Source organism: Sphaeramia orbicularis, chromosome 16 (assembly GCF_902148855.1).
Source record: "Sphaeramia orbicularis chromosome 16, fSphaOr1.1, whole genome shotgun sequence".
NCBI classification, from domain to species: domain Eukaryota; kingdom Metazoa; phylum Chordata; class Actinopteri; order Kurtiformes; family Apogonidae; genus Sphaeramia; species Sphaeramia orbicularis.
Window position 1 is genome coordinate 4,433,841 of NC_043972.1, and position 15,686 is coordinate 4,449,526.

General features: G+C 33.8%; 1 protein-coding gene across 1 annotated transcript in view; it reads right to left on the minus strand.

The window, feature by feature from the left end:
• Nucleotides 1–14,153, minus strand: part of LOC115436390 (acidic amino acid decarboxylase GADL1) — a 35,264-nt gene extending 21,111 nt beyond the window's left edge. The window contains exons 1-6 of the mRNA XM_030159250.1: nt 14,045–14,153; nt 7,604–7,779; nt 7,402–7,528; nt 4,148–4,238; nt 3,951–4,060; nt 2,227–2,342 (exon numbers count right to left, since the gene is read on the minus strand). Of these exons, the coding sequence (XP_030015110.1) occupies nt 2,227–2,342; nt 3,951–4,060; nt 4,148–4,238; nt 7,402–7,528; nt 7,604–7,779; nt 14,045–14,075 (651 nt within the window). The 5' untranslated portion in view covers nt 14,076–14,153. The remainder of the gene's footprint in view (nt 1–2,226; nt 2,343–3,950; nt 4,061–4,147; nt 4,239–7,401; nt 7,529–7,603; nt 7,780–14,044) is intronic.
• Nucleotides 14,154–15,686: the final 1,533 nt, after the last annotated feature.

Below are 15,686 nucleotides of genomic sequence, written 5' to 3' on the forward strand. Positions count from 1 at the left end.
TTATTGCATTTCTAACGGTCTTGTTGTCTACCTCAAGTTCAGTTGCCATTTTTCTCATGGATTTGGTTGGATCCTTTAGGATTTTGGATTTGAGAGCTTTAATAAAAGCTTTGGTACGTTTTTTGTTGCTTCCTCCACTTCCAGACTTTCTGGTAATAGTTTTGCTCATAGTCATTCTCTTCTTTCCATTATAAACAGTCTTTATGGACACTCCAACTATTTTTGAAATCTCCTTTGGTGTGACGAGTGCATTCAGCAAATCACACACTCTTTGACGTTTGCTTTCCTGATTACTCATATGGGCAAAAGTTTGTGAAAAGGTATGGATAATAGTGTTAGGCATGATTATGACATCAATATATGTTTGGTTTCAAAACAATTGACGTAGTGCCTGCTGAGAAAAAACAACTAAATGCTCATTGTAAATTTTGCTTCCCCACCCTGTATATTTATTTAACCTTTTCATGCATAGTGGTCACTATAGTGCACAGTTATTCTCCAGCTGTTCTCTTATATATGCATGGATTTTATTGTTTTAGTTCCATATCAACACAGTGGACGCCTATGCATCATCCCATACATTTTAATTCATACCATTACTGTAACTTTGCTGTTTTTGATAAATCTGATCTGCACTAAAATGTCTGAGTGTAAATCAATTGCTTGTTATTGTTAATAGACTGTAATTAACCATTTTTCTTAAACAAAAAGGTTTTTTTTGCATATTATCTCCATAGAGTGAGTAATAACTAATATTAGAGTATGTTAAAATGTGACAAAACACCAGATTAGCAGCATTAAAAACATTAATTTCATAGTTTTCACACAGTATATCAGTAAATATATATTTCTTTGCTTCAAAAATTAAATGCATGATGTCCGGCTGAGTGGATATTTTTGCAACTCCATGAAAAATAGGGTCATAAAAATTTTTTCGATTGCATTGTTTTTTTCAGGCCCAAAGAGGAATAAAAAGAGTCAGGAAAAATAATTTGATTAGAGTTAAAAAACTGTATTCAAAGTCTCTCTGACGGGACATTTTAGAGACAATTTGACCCACATTTTTACTTTTAAATTCATTTTTGCTTTAGTTGGACCATAAGGGATTATCCAAAACAAGGAACTACTTTATATTGAAATAAATGTTGGAATGGCGATCAATTAAAGTTCGCTCTCTGACAGGACATTACTGCGTTTTGACCCATTAAGGTTCTCATAATTCATGCATTAAAACCCCTTTAGTTCTATCAGCCCGCCGGCAGGCCGAAAAAATTATATTAATATTCATCTACTATAAAAATAGAATAAATCAGGACAATGAATGTTTTTTTCAACTTTTGCTCAAAGTTTAGACCCTAATGTTAATAAAAGTACATCAAAAGTGTATTTTAGTGCAAACTTTAATGTTCAAATATGATTTTTAATCTTTGTGGGGTGAAATATACGCTATTAAAAATCCCCAACACGAACAATTAATTTATGCATATCATCGTCAATCCAGCTGAAAAAAAAAACCAGTCGAGGATAAAAAATTCTAATTTCTCTTTTAGTTTGTTCCACTTTACTCAGGCAGAGTAATAGATACAATATTTTAGACAATGGGAATAGATTCTGTGAGGTCTGTAAATGTCCACAGACACCAAGAACATCCATATGAACCTTATTATTGTGGAGGAATTCTTCATTCACTTTGGGTTTGTCTGTTTAGGCGTTTTTCCGCTGAAAATATGGTCAGGGTTTAACAGGTTAGAAAAAAAACAATAAACGATATTGGACTGGGACTGTTGCACAGTATGTAAATGTGTCTAAAAACACATGAAATAAACCATCTGTGTCCTCACATCCTTCTGAAAACATACATTAACTGCAATAATAAATGGACCTTAAAGACACTCTAGTCTTTAGACACTTGTTTTTATGTTCACTTATTGATATTTTTGCTGAAAAAGTCACTTTTTCATTAGTTTTCTCTGATTTTGATAGAGTAACTGTTAGCTTTAATCCGAACTTTTATGAACATCTACATGATCAATGAATTAAATATGGGAAAATACCTGACTTTCACAGAAAAACTGCTAAGTATAAGGGATAATATTATAATAAATGGTGATAAATCACTTAAGAAAGGAAAAATAGAGAGAAAAATTTGTTTGGGAACTGCCACAAAAGTAATACTGGGTCTTTACGGGTTAGATGACAGAAGAAGGTTTGACTTTTTGAATGTACCTCCTGTGAGGTGAAGAGGACGAGTCGTGGAACAGCAGAGAGGCCGAGCTCTTTAACGTCAGGGCAGTGATGGTATCTGGCCAAGTTCACGGCATACATGTTGGACAGCGATCCACCTGGAAGAAAATGTCATGACATTACTGTACATAAAACCCAAGAGCAGATTATTAAAAACTCATGGATGGTTTGGTCAAAGTAGAAAGAAAGAACAATGACAAGAGTGATGTGAAATGTGAGACTCATTTAATGTCTGTTAACATTTGGTCACCACAGTTACTGTTTAAGAAATACGTTTTCATATAGATTATACAACTGTTCAGTTCAATGGATGAAACAGGAAACTTACTGTTTCCTACAACTGAGGGGATTTAAACAAGGAAAAACCTTCTGGAAAATCTCTTAATCCTTTATAGTTCATTCACAGAAATACTCTGAAATTCAAAATTTCAACCTTAGTGTGTTATTGAAGGACATAACAAGACTTTATTACTTTTGTGAAATTTTTCAAAAAATGTTATTGTCATGCAGAAAATCAAGGTCAGTGAAGTTACCATATTTGGTTCCTTGACCGTGGGAGGCAAAAAAAAAAAAAAAAAAAATCCAAGAAGTATATATAAAATATTAGAAAAACACACATAATTTTTGGTCCAGACCTCTGTCCACATCCACATGACCCCTCTGAACATCAGTCCTTACATTAGTACCATTACTGCATGGTACCGAACAAAGCAGGTCCAGGTTCATGCAGAGGTGGACCTGACAGACCCTGGAGACCACATTGGACCTGAAACTGCTGGACTCACTGTCCTCACTGGAACTGTTGCTGTCACTGTCTTGTAATGTGTGCGGAAGTGACCAAAAATAGTCACTTGCCCAATAAAGAGTTCAACAGATTTTTGATATCTATTTGTACATTTTATTGCTGTTATTTATTATTGAATGTAACTGTGACCTTCCTATAATGTGTCAAACCATAGGAAGATATAACTCACTCAAACTATAACCACAGTCAGGGATTTTTCAGTTCAGGGCCTAAAAAGGAATTTTTTACAGTGTTTTGCTGCTAATTCACTTAATAAATGAGCCAGAAAATAATGAGGGTGTCAACCAATGAGTAAAGTTAAAACTGATGAATGATGTCAGAATGAGAACGAGGTAAGGTAAGATAAGGTAAGGTAAGATGTGATGAGATGAGATGAGATGAGATGAGATACGATATGATGAGATACGATAAGATAAGATACAATGAGATAAGATAAGATAAGATATAATGAGATACGATAAGATAAGATACGATGAGATAAGATAAGATAAGATATGATGAGATACGATAAGATAAGATACGATGAGATAAGATGAGATACAATGAGATACGATATGATGAGGTACGATAATATACGATGAGATAAGATGAGATATGATGCGAGGAGATACGATGAGATACAATATGATACGATGAGATAAGATGAGATACGATGAGATACGATACAATGAGATAGGATAAGATAAGATGAGATACAATACGATGAGATAGGATAAGATAAGATGAGATACGATACGATGAGATAGGATAAGATAAGATGAGATATGATAAGATACGATAAGATACGATGAGATACGATGTGATACGATACGATGAGATACGATAAGATACGATAAGATAACATAAGATGAGATAAGATAAGGTACGATGAGATAAGGTAAGATAAGGTGACTGTCTGTACCTGCGTTGAAGATGCCGTCCCCTCCTTCCTTCCAGCCAATCACCTCTCTCATCTTCCTCAGCACAGCGTCCTCCACCAGGGTAAAAACTGGAGACACCTCATACGTGTACCTGAGGAGACATTAAATATTCTGTTTGAACCTTTGGTGTGAACTTCAGTTCTGTCGTGGTTCTTCTTGGATAACAGCTGTGACTCACAGACTGGGTTTCAGGGCCTCGATAATGAAACTGGCCACCATGGAGTACGGCTCCATCCCAGCGTAGAGTTGGTTAAAGAAGCGAGGATGAGCTGTGGAGAGGAGACACAACAGGAAACAGAATTAAGAACAACGTTCAGATTCCAGTTTTATAAAAGCACAGGAGGTTGCATTTAAATGTAAAGCCCTTTTGTTGAGGACTTTAACCCCGTTTCCACAACATTCCCAGGAAATTTTATCATCAGGAACTTATTTACCTGAGTAAAATAATTCCTGGTAATCTGTGTGGTTTGTGTTTCCACTGCACCTTAAAATTCTGGGAAATGTATTCAAATCAGGCTTGGTCCTGCTGAATTTCTTATGAGTATATCCACCAATACACGTTTTTGTCGCCCACTTCTCATAGATTTTCTTCTTTTGCTTCATTTTCCAAATGATCAAAACACAAATAAAGTGAAATTTGTACAAATGGGACAAACAAGCTCGAAGACGACAGGAGATTAAACCTTGTGAGTGAATTTAAGTGTAGAATGCTGCATGTTCCACCAATCAGCATTCTTCAACACACAGCCCCGCCCCCCAAGAATGGCCCACCCCCTACTAAGAGCTTTTTCAGGGAAAGTTTGGCATAATTTCAGTGGAAACAACCCGAGGTTTTTCAAGAGCCTGGATAAAGTTAAAGTTCCAGTAAAGTTCCTGCTGTGGAAAAGGAGCTGTTATAAATAAGGATGGACCGAGGAGTGTGCCATGTTTTAGACGGAAAAAACACAAACACATGCATTAAATGATCCGAATGCTCAGAATTTCCCTCAATTTTTAACACAGTTGTGTGTCTATAGAAGCATCTATCACAAAAATAACAGTTGGACATTGACTCTGTTTACATGCACACTTATAATCTGTTTTTTTTTTGTCTAATTCTGAGACAGTTTCCAAAATAATCTGTTTACATGGTCAGTGAGTATTCATCTAACTCCTGTTGACATCCAGAACCTATTAGAAATAAAGTTTTTCAGAGTTTTCCATTAGTGGCAGACAATTACAAATATCTGACATGTGTTGAATGATACCTGGTATGAAACATCTGAATACTGATGCATTAAATGTCAGATTGTCTGAACAAAAGGAAACCCTTTTAAGACAGTTGTGTCTCCGGCGCCACATTTGACCAAATTACTGTAACTCCTTAACTGTTTGTGCTAATAACAAAATTCAAACAGCATCTGAAAGCTGAGATTCTGAGCTTTCAATTAACACATGAGCTGTAGATGAAAGCTCTGGACAAATGAAAATGTTTGGGCACTTGTAAAATAGTTGAAAGTTTATTTCTGTAATCTCATAAAGTTCCATTTTGCACGTTTACAGTTGTTTTTCATATAAATGTTTTAAAAATTCAAGTCTGTTTTTTTTTATTTATTTATTTATTTTTTTTTATAGCACACTATTTCAATCATTTGTTTCTTACAATATTGATAATTAATGGCTAGATGTTGAAAGTTAAGTTCTTCCTGAAAAAGGGGCTGAAGAATAGGAAAAAGACACTTTCTGACACTTTATTTGCAAAATTAGCATAAAAAAATCTATGTGGCCTGTCGTAATGGTAGACCTTATAGGGCAGGGCTGTCAAACTCATATTAGTTCAGTTCCACATTAAGCCAAATTTGATCTGAAGTGGGCCGAACCAGTGAAATAATAACATAATAATATAGAAATATTGTGAACCCCAAACTTTCCTCTATGTTTTAGAGCAAAAAAGTAAAATTATGCAATGAAAATATTTACATTCACCAACTATCCTTTAAAACAATGTGAATAACATGAACAAACTGACATTTCTTAAGAAAAATAAGTGCAATTTTAACAATATTATGTCTCAGTTTATCATTTACACATGTAAACTACAACGTACAGTGGATCAACAAATACACAACAACTGTAATAACAGACAGAATATTGGTAAAATACACTTCAGACATTTCAAAATGTCCATATTTGTTCAGGTTATTTGTGTTTTTCTGATATGATAGTTTGTTTTAGTGTAAATACAATAAAATGACATGAAAATATTTACATTAATAAAGAGAAAAATTTGGAGTTGTCATTATTTCTATGTTATTATGAAAGTATTTGACTGATCTGACCCCCTGCAGATTAAACTGGTCTGTATGTGGAACCTGAACTAAAATGATTCATATCTTCTTTTTTTTTTTCTCTTTTATTTTGTTTTCTTTTTCTGGGCTCAGCTGGCTGACAGGCAGCTGTCTGTACCGATAAGGCAGCAGCCGACACCAACTGTACTCCCAGTCATCATTGCCCATTTTTCTGACACCTTTGCTTGTGTATCCTCTTTTATTTGGACATTTTACCAGGGAGTATCTCACACTACCTTTTTTTTTTTTTTTTTTTTCCTACTTGTCTTGTCCAGTGTCCTAACAGCAGAATGGTAGTCTGGTTCCTCCCGGTGCCGAACAAATTTGCTTTGCCAAGGGTAACTTCATAAAGTATATGAAGCACCCTTTGATATTCTACTGTGTTTATTATGAGTTTTGTTAATGATTGAATGAATGATTAATAACTTCAGTGTAATTTTTGCATTTCACAAACTCATCCCAGGGGCCAGATTGAACCCTTTGGCGGGCCACATTTGGCCCCCGGGCCTCATGTTTGACACCTGTTTATAGGATTAAAGACATGTTAAGTCACATTACATACAGGGGTTGGACAAAATAATGGAAACACCTTCACCTCAAGATGATAAAGCCCCAATCCATACAGCTAGAATTGTTAAAGAATGGCATGAGGAACATTCTAATGAAGTTGAGCATCTCGTATGGCCGGCACAGTCCCCAGACCTCAACATTATTGAGCATTTATGGTCAGTTTTAGAGATTCAAGTAAGACGTCGATTTCCACCGCCATCGTCTCTAAAAGAGTTGGTGGGTATTCTAACTGAAGAATGGCTGAAAATTCCTTTGGAAACAATTCACAAGTTGTATGAATCAATACCTCGGAGAATTGAGGCTGTAATTGCCGCAAAAGGCGGACCTACACCATATTAAATTATATTTTGTTGATTTTTTAAGGTGTTTCCATTATTTTGTCCAACCCCTGTATGACCACTTTTCCTGCTGTCCATACCTCATATACATCTGTTTGGATCTTAATGCAGACGGACAAATGCATGTGTGCGGTTATTAGAACTTTACTGAACCACCAAACCTAATGTTGGACCAGGTCTTACATATCAGAACCTACTGGTCTTGACGCTGTATCTGATGGCGTCTCTGCATCGCTCCAGGATCCTGGTGTCAGACTCTCCTTCGTCTGTGAGTTGGAGGTCCAGCAGCTCCTTCAGGTCCTCAGGTGAATGCCACTCACACACCTGCAGAATAAACCCGCTCCGTCAGACTCATGTTTCTTGGCATCCGTGCGGTAAAAACCTGCTGAAGACTCAAACCTTTTCTCTGACATCGGTCGCCTTCTTCACTGCGTCCTCCGTGATGATTCTCATGGATTCACGGATAAAGTCTTCTGCTCCGTTTACGTCCAGCGTTGGTCCGTTTAGATAAACATCGTCCACAAGCACTGGGGGACATTTGGCTTTGACTGGGTCTGGGTTTTCACTGGAACTCTCTGTTAATATTAAAAAACAAAATACCATGAAACAGTTGGTATTAGTTTGTCATCTTTCTGCCCTCCACAGGACATCAGACATGCTGTTTGTCACCTGTTGTAAATTTGACGTTTAAGATTTGAACCACTGACCAGTGATATTTATACATATATTTAGAGTTGTATTTGTCCATCTTTGTTTTATTATCTCATCCCACATTAACCCTCTGGTGTCCCACCCAGAGACGTCCTTTCTAACCACGAAAAGTGTGTAATCTGCACAATACAGAGGTAATGTCCAAATATTTTTCATATAGTTTGATTTTAACTTTTTTTTTTTTTTGTTACTTTGTTTAATTTCTTCAACCGTCATATTTTAACCCTTTAAATGCCATGTTTGTAATGTAAACAAACTATATTTCTGATGCAAAAAATTCAAAAAATGTTTCTTATTTTATTTCATTCATCTCTTTTTATATGATTTTAATGTTTTTTAATACTTTTATTCATTTTTTTTGTGCTTTTAGTCTTCTGTACAACACTTTGGTCCACTGTGGTTGTTTTAAAGGGCTTTATAAATAAAGTTGGATTTGATTGGATTGGATCGTTTTTATTGTAAATTTTTTATTGGATTTTTCATACACACATAGCAATATCTGACATGTAAAATGCTTCCAGGTGTTCTAGTTGAAAGGTAATAGGAAGTTGTCTTATATGATGTATACTGAGAACAACAGTTTTAACCCTTTCATGCACAAATTATGAGAATCTTAATCAAAATTTTTCGAGTGTTTTTATTCCTCTTTAGGCATGAAAAAAACAATGCAATTGAAAATTTTCTTCTGAAAAATAAATAAATAAAATAAAAATAATCCAAAAAAATAAATAAATAAATAAATAAATGAATAAAATATATATATATATATATATATATATATATATATATATTTATGTATTTATTTATTTATTTTATTTTATTTTATTTTATTTTTTAAACAATAATGAAAAAAAAAAAAAAATCTTATGAACCTATTTTTCATGAAGTTGCAAAAATGTCCACTCAGCTGGACACCATGTGTTTAATTTGTGACGCACAGAAACATGTATTTACTGATAAATTGTGTGAAAACTATGGGGAGGGCTTATGATTCTGGGGGTTTATGCTCAGGAGAGATCTACATAATGTTACCAATTCATGTCAGAAAAGATATGTAGTGTCTTAAAACTTTAATAAAGATATGTGTAAAAAAAATAAATAAATAAATAAAAAAGAATAACAAAATCCATGAATATACAAGAGAACAGCTGTAGAACAGCTGTCCACTGGAGTGACCAGTATACATGAAAGGGTTAATCTGAGCCAGATGGGTTTCTGTGAATGAACCATAATTAACTATTATAACTTCCCACCCACTATTAAGAGAAAAAACAAAATAAAACAAAACACAAAGAACACAAAACACGAAAACACAAAGCAAAAAAACAACAACACATGACCATTGCTGGATGGGGGGCATATCTAGTCACTCTCTGGGTGAATTTGTCTTATTTCTATTTTATTATCTCTTGTGAAGTACTTTGTGACTTCTCTTGTCTGTGAAAGGTGCTATATATAAAAAACTTTCCCTGTTTGAATAGTAATTCTATGTACATATTCTATGAAGGGCTCCCAGGTTTTGTTGAAAACAATAAAACATTACGAGAACCCGCAACAGAGAATCTAACCTTGACAAATTTGATATGAGTGAAGATTTCGGTAAGCCAGAAATTATGTGAAGAGGGGAGAACATGTTTCCACTTCAGCAAAGTAAGGCGACTGGCCAATAGAAACTTTTTTTTTTCCAATGTACTACATAAAAGTTGGATTACTCATTTATTTATTCTTTGCAGCCTGCTGTCAATGATTAATAGCAACATTGGTTAATATGTAATATTATTTTTTGTGCTATTTCAAATGTTAAATGTTAAAATGTGTCTATGTGCATTTTTTACTCACTTCAGAAAAGGGTGCCAGTGTACTAATTTTCCATTGTGTATAATGTGTGGATTTTAGTGGCTGGGTCAGAATATAAAAAAAAATCTTGCAAAAATGAACATCTTTTGAATTCTGACTTAATACAAATTGTGAAAAATAATATGACCTTTTATAACATGCAGTGCAAAGTGTGCATAATATGCTCATCTGAATAACGAAAGGTTAAATAAATACCTTCTGCATACAATCCTCCAGAGCATATCCTAAATGTTCCTCAGTCTTTATGATCTGCCACAAAACCAACCTATAACCTTATTCTAATGATGGTAGAAGGTTCAGTAAATGCTCCAGATCTAATCGAACCCTATTTGTTTCTCATGATGATGGAAAATCCTGTCTGTATTTACATATTGTGTGATCAAATCAAACAAATGTAAGTGCTGACAGGGTTAAAATGCATCATGTTTTCCTGTACATGCTCACTGAGCGGCAGTGGTGTTTTTATACGTTTTTATCTGATTCATACTATGGTTCATTGACTCACTAAGTCCTGGCTCATCTGGTTTTTCAAGACCTGCTCCATACTGTTTTAACAGAAACAACATTTGGTTTTACAATCTGTATCGCCCAGTTCTTCAAACCTTAGATGAACTTTAGTTGAACACCCTCCCTCTCATCTAACTCTTGCAAAAATATCTGTGTGTATCTGTGAGTTTGCAGGTGTAGACATACAATTAATAATGTATAATGCACAGGTGTGTGTATTTATACAGTATATGTTGAGTTAAAATAATATTTACCTACTTTTATGTTGCTTTTTCCTTCCTTTTTCTTAATTTCTCCTCTGTTTTCTCCCTTTTTTTCTGTTTAATCAAACATTTGTTATCTTGTTTTGATTGTTTATTTTTTAATGTTTCTATTCGCTCCTTACATCACAGTGTTACACTTTAAAAATGAAGTAAAAACAAAAAGGAAAAAGGATCTGTCACTGATTTGCAAAGTTACACGTTCAGTTCATTCAAATGTTATTTTTTCTTCAGAATTCAATTAGGTTTCACTTTAAGCGAATGATGCCTACGTGTGTTTTACTGCACAGTCACATGTGTTCGTCACAATGCGTTAGTCACATGCATGACAAACATATTTGTTTCAATCAAAATTATCAGACTTATGCAACTGTGATGATTCATTTCCCTATCTGTAAACCTGACAATGCCCTCCATTTTCTAAATGATATTTCACAAATACATTTCCCAACAGACCAGCTGACCGACTTACATTCACATTACAACAGTATCTACTGATCTAAACTGTTCAATACGTGTAGATCCACTAATCCTATCAATGCATGTAAATAATCAGTGTAAAAAACAGTTTGTCATCTTTTCATGGTCATCAGATATGACCCATCTGGACATTCAGAGGCTCTGTAGTTACCATGGAAACACCGTTATCTTCTACAACATCGATTCGCCATGGAGTTGGATCAATGACAGTGGATGGACACAGTTGTTTTATGTTCAGTTGGTTACATATTTTGCTAGAAAAGTCACTTTTTCTTCAGTTTTTCTCTAGTTGGACAAGAAAACCTTTGAAATTACTCTGAGCTTTTATAAACATCTTCATGATCAGTGGATTAAATCAAAGAAAACGTCTGATTTTCAATCAAAAATACAGCAGGTAATATGTAACAAATGATGATAAATCACTTATTACAGGTTAAAATTAAAGAAAAAAATCATGTGTAAGTCACTGCAGAAATAGTTCTGTCATTAATAGATAAAGTAAATCAAACTCACCTCCTTCCTTTTTTTTAAATTTTTTTCTCCTGTAGTTTCAAGCTCAAATTTCCACTACGATCACTCACACTGTTCCAGCTCAGATTTTATTCAACATGCATAGTATTTCTCTTTTTCATTAATACTTATATGTTCCACCTTGTCATTATGATGAGATGGATTTCAGAAATAATGAAGACGTTTACCAGAACAACATGTAAGACACTAAAGAGGTAATTTCTCTTATTGTATTCATCTGTCTGAAAAACTACATCTAAATACGGCATAACATGAACACTGTCAGCATTCCCTGAGACACTGAATGCGTCATCATCATCATCATCATCATCATCATCCTCCACTCCATCAACCCATAAATGAACCTGTTTATAATTTAAAGATACATACATACATACATACATATATATACACACACACACACACACACACACATATACACACACACACACACACACACACACATACACACACACACACACACACACATATATATATATATACACACACACACACACACATATATATATATATACACACACACACACACACACACACATATATATATATATATATATACACACACACACACACACACACACACACACACACACACACATATATATATATATATATATATATATATATATATATATATATATATATATATATATATATATATATATATATATATATATATATACATACAGGGTGGGGAAGCAAAATTTACAATGAATATTTAGTTGTTTTTTCTCAGCAGGCACTACGTCAGTTGTTTTGAAACCAAACATATTTTGATGTCATAATCATACCTAACACTATTATCCATACCTTTTCAGAAACTTTTCCCATATGAGTAATCAGGAAAGCAAACGTCAAAGAGTGTGTGATTTGCTGAATGCACTCGTCACACCAAAGAAGATTTCAAAAATAGTTGGAGTGTCCATAAAGACTGTTTATAATGGAAAGAAGAGAATGACTATGACCAAAACTATTACCAGAAAGTCTGGAAGTGGAGGAAGCAACAAAAAACGTACTAAAGCTTTTATTAAAGCTCTCAAATCCAAAATCCTAAAGGATCCAACCAAATCCATGAGAAAAATGGCAATTAAACTTGAGGTAGACAACAAGACCGTTAGAAATGCAGTAAAATATGATTTGAAGAGAAACTCTTACACAAGAACACCTAAACACTTGTTGACAACAGCAACAAATCCAACTTTAGCAATTTTTGGGAATCATGTTTATGTCCGCCTTCTAGCCCAGATCTAAACCCTCTGGATTCTGCTGTTTGGGGCGTTTTAGAAGATGCACCAATAGAACATCACACAGCAATGTCGACTTTCTTAAAGATACTATTAAAGAAGAATGGGAGAAGTTGTCACCCGAATATTTGAGGAACACTTGCGCAAGTTTCAGGAAGCGTGTGAAGGCAGTTATTGAGAAAGAAGGAGGACACATCGAATAAAAACATTTTCTATTATGGACATTTTCTTGTGGCAAATAAATTCTCATGACTTTCAATAAACTAATTGGTCATACACTGTCTTTCAATCCCTGCCTCAAAATATTGTAAATTTTGCTTCCCTACCCTGTATATATTTCATATATACATATATATATATATATATATATATATATATATATATATATATATATATATATATATATATGGAGAAAAAAAAACTGTACACTGTAAGCCCGGATAAGTTGAGTTTACGTTTAAAAAAAAATTTGAGAAAAATTGTTGCCTTAAAAAAATGCAGTAAAAATTAATGACTTTTTTAAGTACATTTAAATATTAAATATTTCTAGTTAAATCAGCTTGGAATTCAGTGCAGTAAACTTAATTATTTAAGTGTATAACTATACAAAGCAGCTGATATTACAAAAGATTTTAAGTTAAATGTGCTTAAAAATTCCTTAATCATTACATAATTTTTTTAAGGCGAACGCTTTTCTAATTATTTTTAAGGAAACTCAACTTATCCAGGCTTAAAGTGTATGTTTTACAGGTCACGTCCTCTGTTCTTTAAAATCATTCTTCCAACAGTCTGAGTTTTCTCTGTAACTACATGTGAACCTTTACATTTCTACATTAATCTTCATTAACTGAGGTGTATTTCACATTAGAACCACATACATACTCACCTGATTTAATCAAAATAACCTGAATAATGTGACACCAGTGATCACTTCCTTGTACGTTTAAATTCAGCAGCAATTTGTCTTCATTTACTGTTTCATTACTTGTTCTTAATGATATATATTTACATCACATTTATTTATTTATTTATTAATTGCAGAAAATTCAGGTTTTCAGTCCAATCAATCAAACTATTTTAACTACAAATATATTAAATTACATTCATTTCTATATTATATTAATACTGATACCTTTGCACACTGTGTAACTTTGCATCTTTATCTATATGTGCATGAATAAACTTCCCCAAAACAGATATTTATGACTCTTAACAGAAGGTAATTAATACTGAAATAAACCAGTCCTCACCCTTCCTGTGCATTTCTGTATCTGAGTCCATTTCTTCTTTATTTCTGCTGTGGTTTTATCCGTGCAGGTCACAGATGCCGGTGCAGTCAGACATAACAGGAAGCAGATTGCAGTTGTATTTATACACTTTTCGTCCTCACTGTGACGCTGCAACATGTCCTCAAAGTGTTGCTCCATCACCTTTAGGGGTTTGTAAATTTCCACTGGCACCGCTCCAGTAATAATGAAACTTTCCATCCAACAGCGGTTGACTTCCTTTAAGACAACTATGTGTTTATTAGTATGAGATTCTAAGGCCACTATACCATTATATAGAAGAAAATAATAATGATAATGATGATAAAGTGACTGTGGTTTAATGGATGAAGCTGTAGGGGGAAGTTTACAGTTAGTGCTTGTATTGTATTTGTGTTTTTAACCCTTTTTTTTTTTTTTTTTTTTTTTTACTGAAACTCTACAAAAAAAATTGTAATTGGAAAAAAGGAGTCAATTTTCACTTTCATTTTATTGTTGTTGTGATTTTTTAAAAAATGAGGACATTTTCTGCTACCTCTTGACCATATAAATTATTGAACAAATAAAATCCTAAAACATCACAAACATATGGACTTGTATCTGTCAATTTAAGTCCATATGTTTGAAAAATGTGTGTATTTTGTGTGAAATTGTCAAACGTGAATCTATTTATTATATATTATACATTATCTGCAGTAGAAAATTTATTTTATATTATTTTATTCATGTATTTATTGTAATTTATTAATTATTTTATTCATTTTTTTAATTTTATGTTTTATTTTATTCTTCATTTAATTTTTTTTTTTCTAATTTTGTTTGCCTTTTTATGTTATTGTTCCATTCATTTAGGCTGAAATCAGTCTTAATATTAAAATATCTGCAAATTAAAGTAACAGAGCCTGATCTGATTCTGAAGGTGTAAAGAGTAGAAAGTCCAGATATTTAAAGTAAAAAGTCTTCAGAGAATAGTAAAGACATTTTCACCTCCAGTAAAGACACGTTTGCAGTGAATTCACTGAGTTGTTCACCCGGTGACTCATCTCATGACTCATCTGTTTCACATCAGCCAATAGAACACTGAGAAGAATGAAGTGGTTTCACGGAACGTCAAGTTGTCAGTTGCATCACCTTCGTTGCCACAATAAAATGAACAATGACTGGAATGACGTGAATTGTGAAAATCATTTACATTTGGTCACCACACTTACTGCTCGTTGAAGAAACATGTCTTCAGATTACAAAACTTGAAGAATTAAGAAAAAAAAAAAAAAGATTACAAAACTGTTCAGATCAGTGGATGAAACAGGATATATGTAGTTTCCTACAGCTGAGGAGGTTTCAGTAAGTCTGCCCCTCTGGAAAATCACAGAGAATTCTATTTTTTATATAGAGGGTCTGCATATACGTCACTTCCCCCCCCCCCAGGCCACGCCCCTCTACATCAGACTGAGTGTCTTAACCCAACCTGTTCAACATGACGCAGTATAGAGAAAAGGGAAAATGTGAAATATGAGATTAACCCTTTCATGCACAGTGGTCACTCCAGTGGACAGTTCTTCTCCAGCTGTTCTCTTGTATATTCATGGGTTTTGTTGCTTTAGTTCCATATCAGCCGACACAGTGA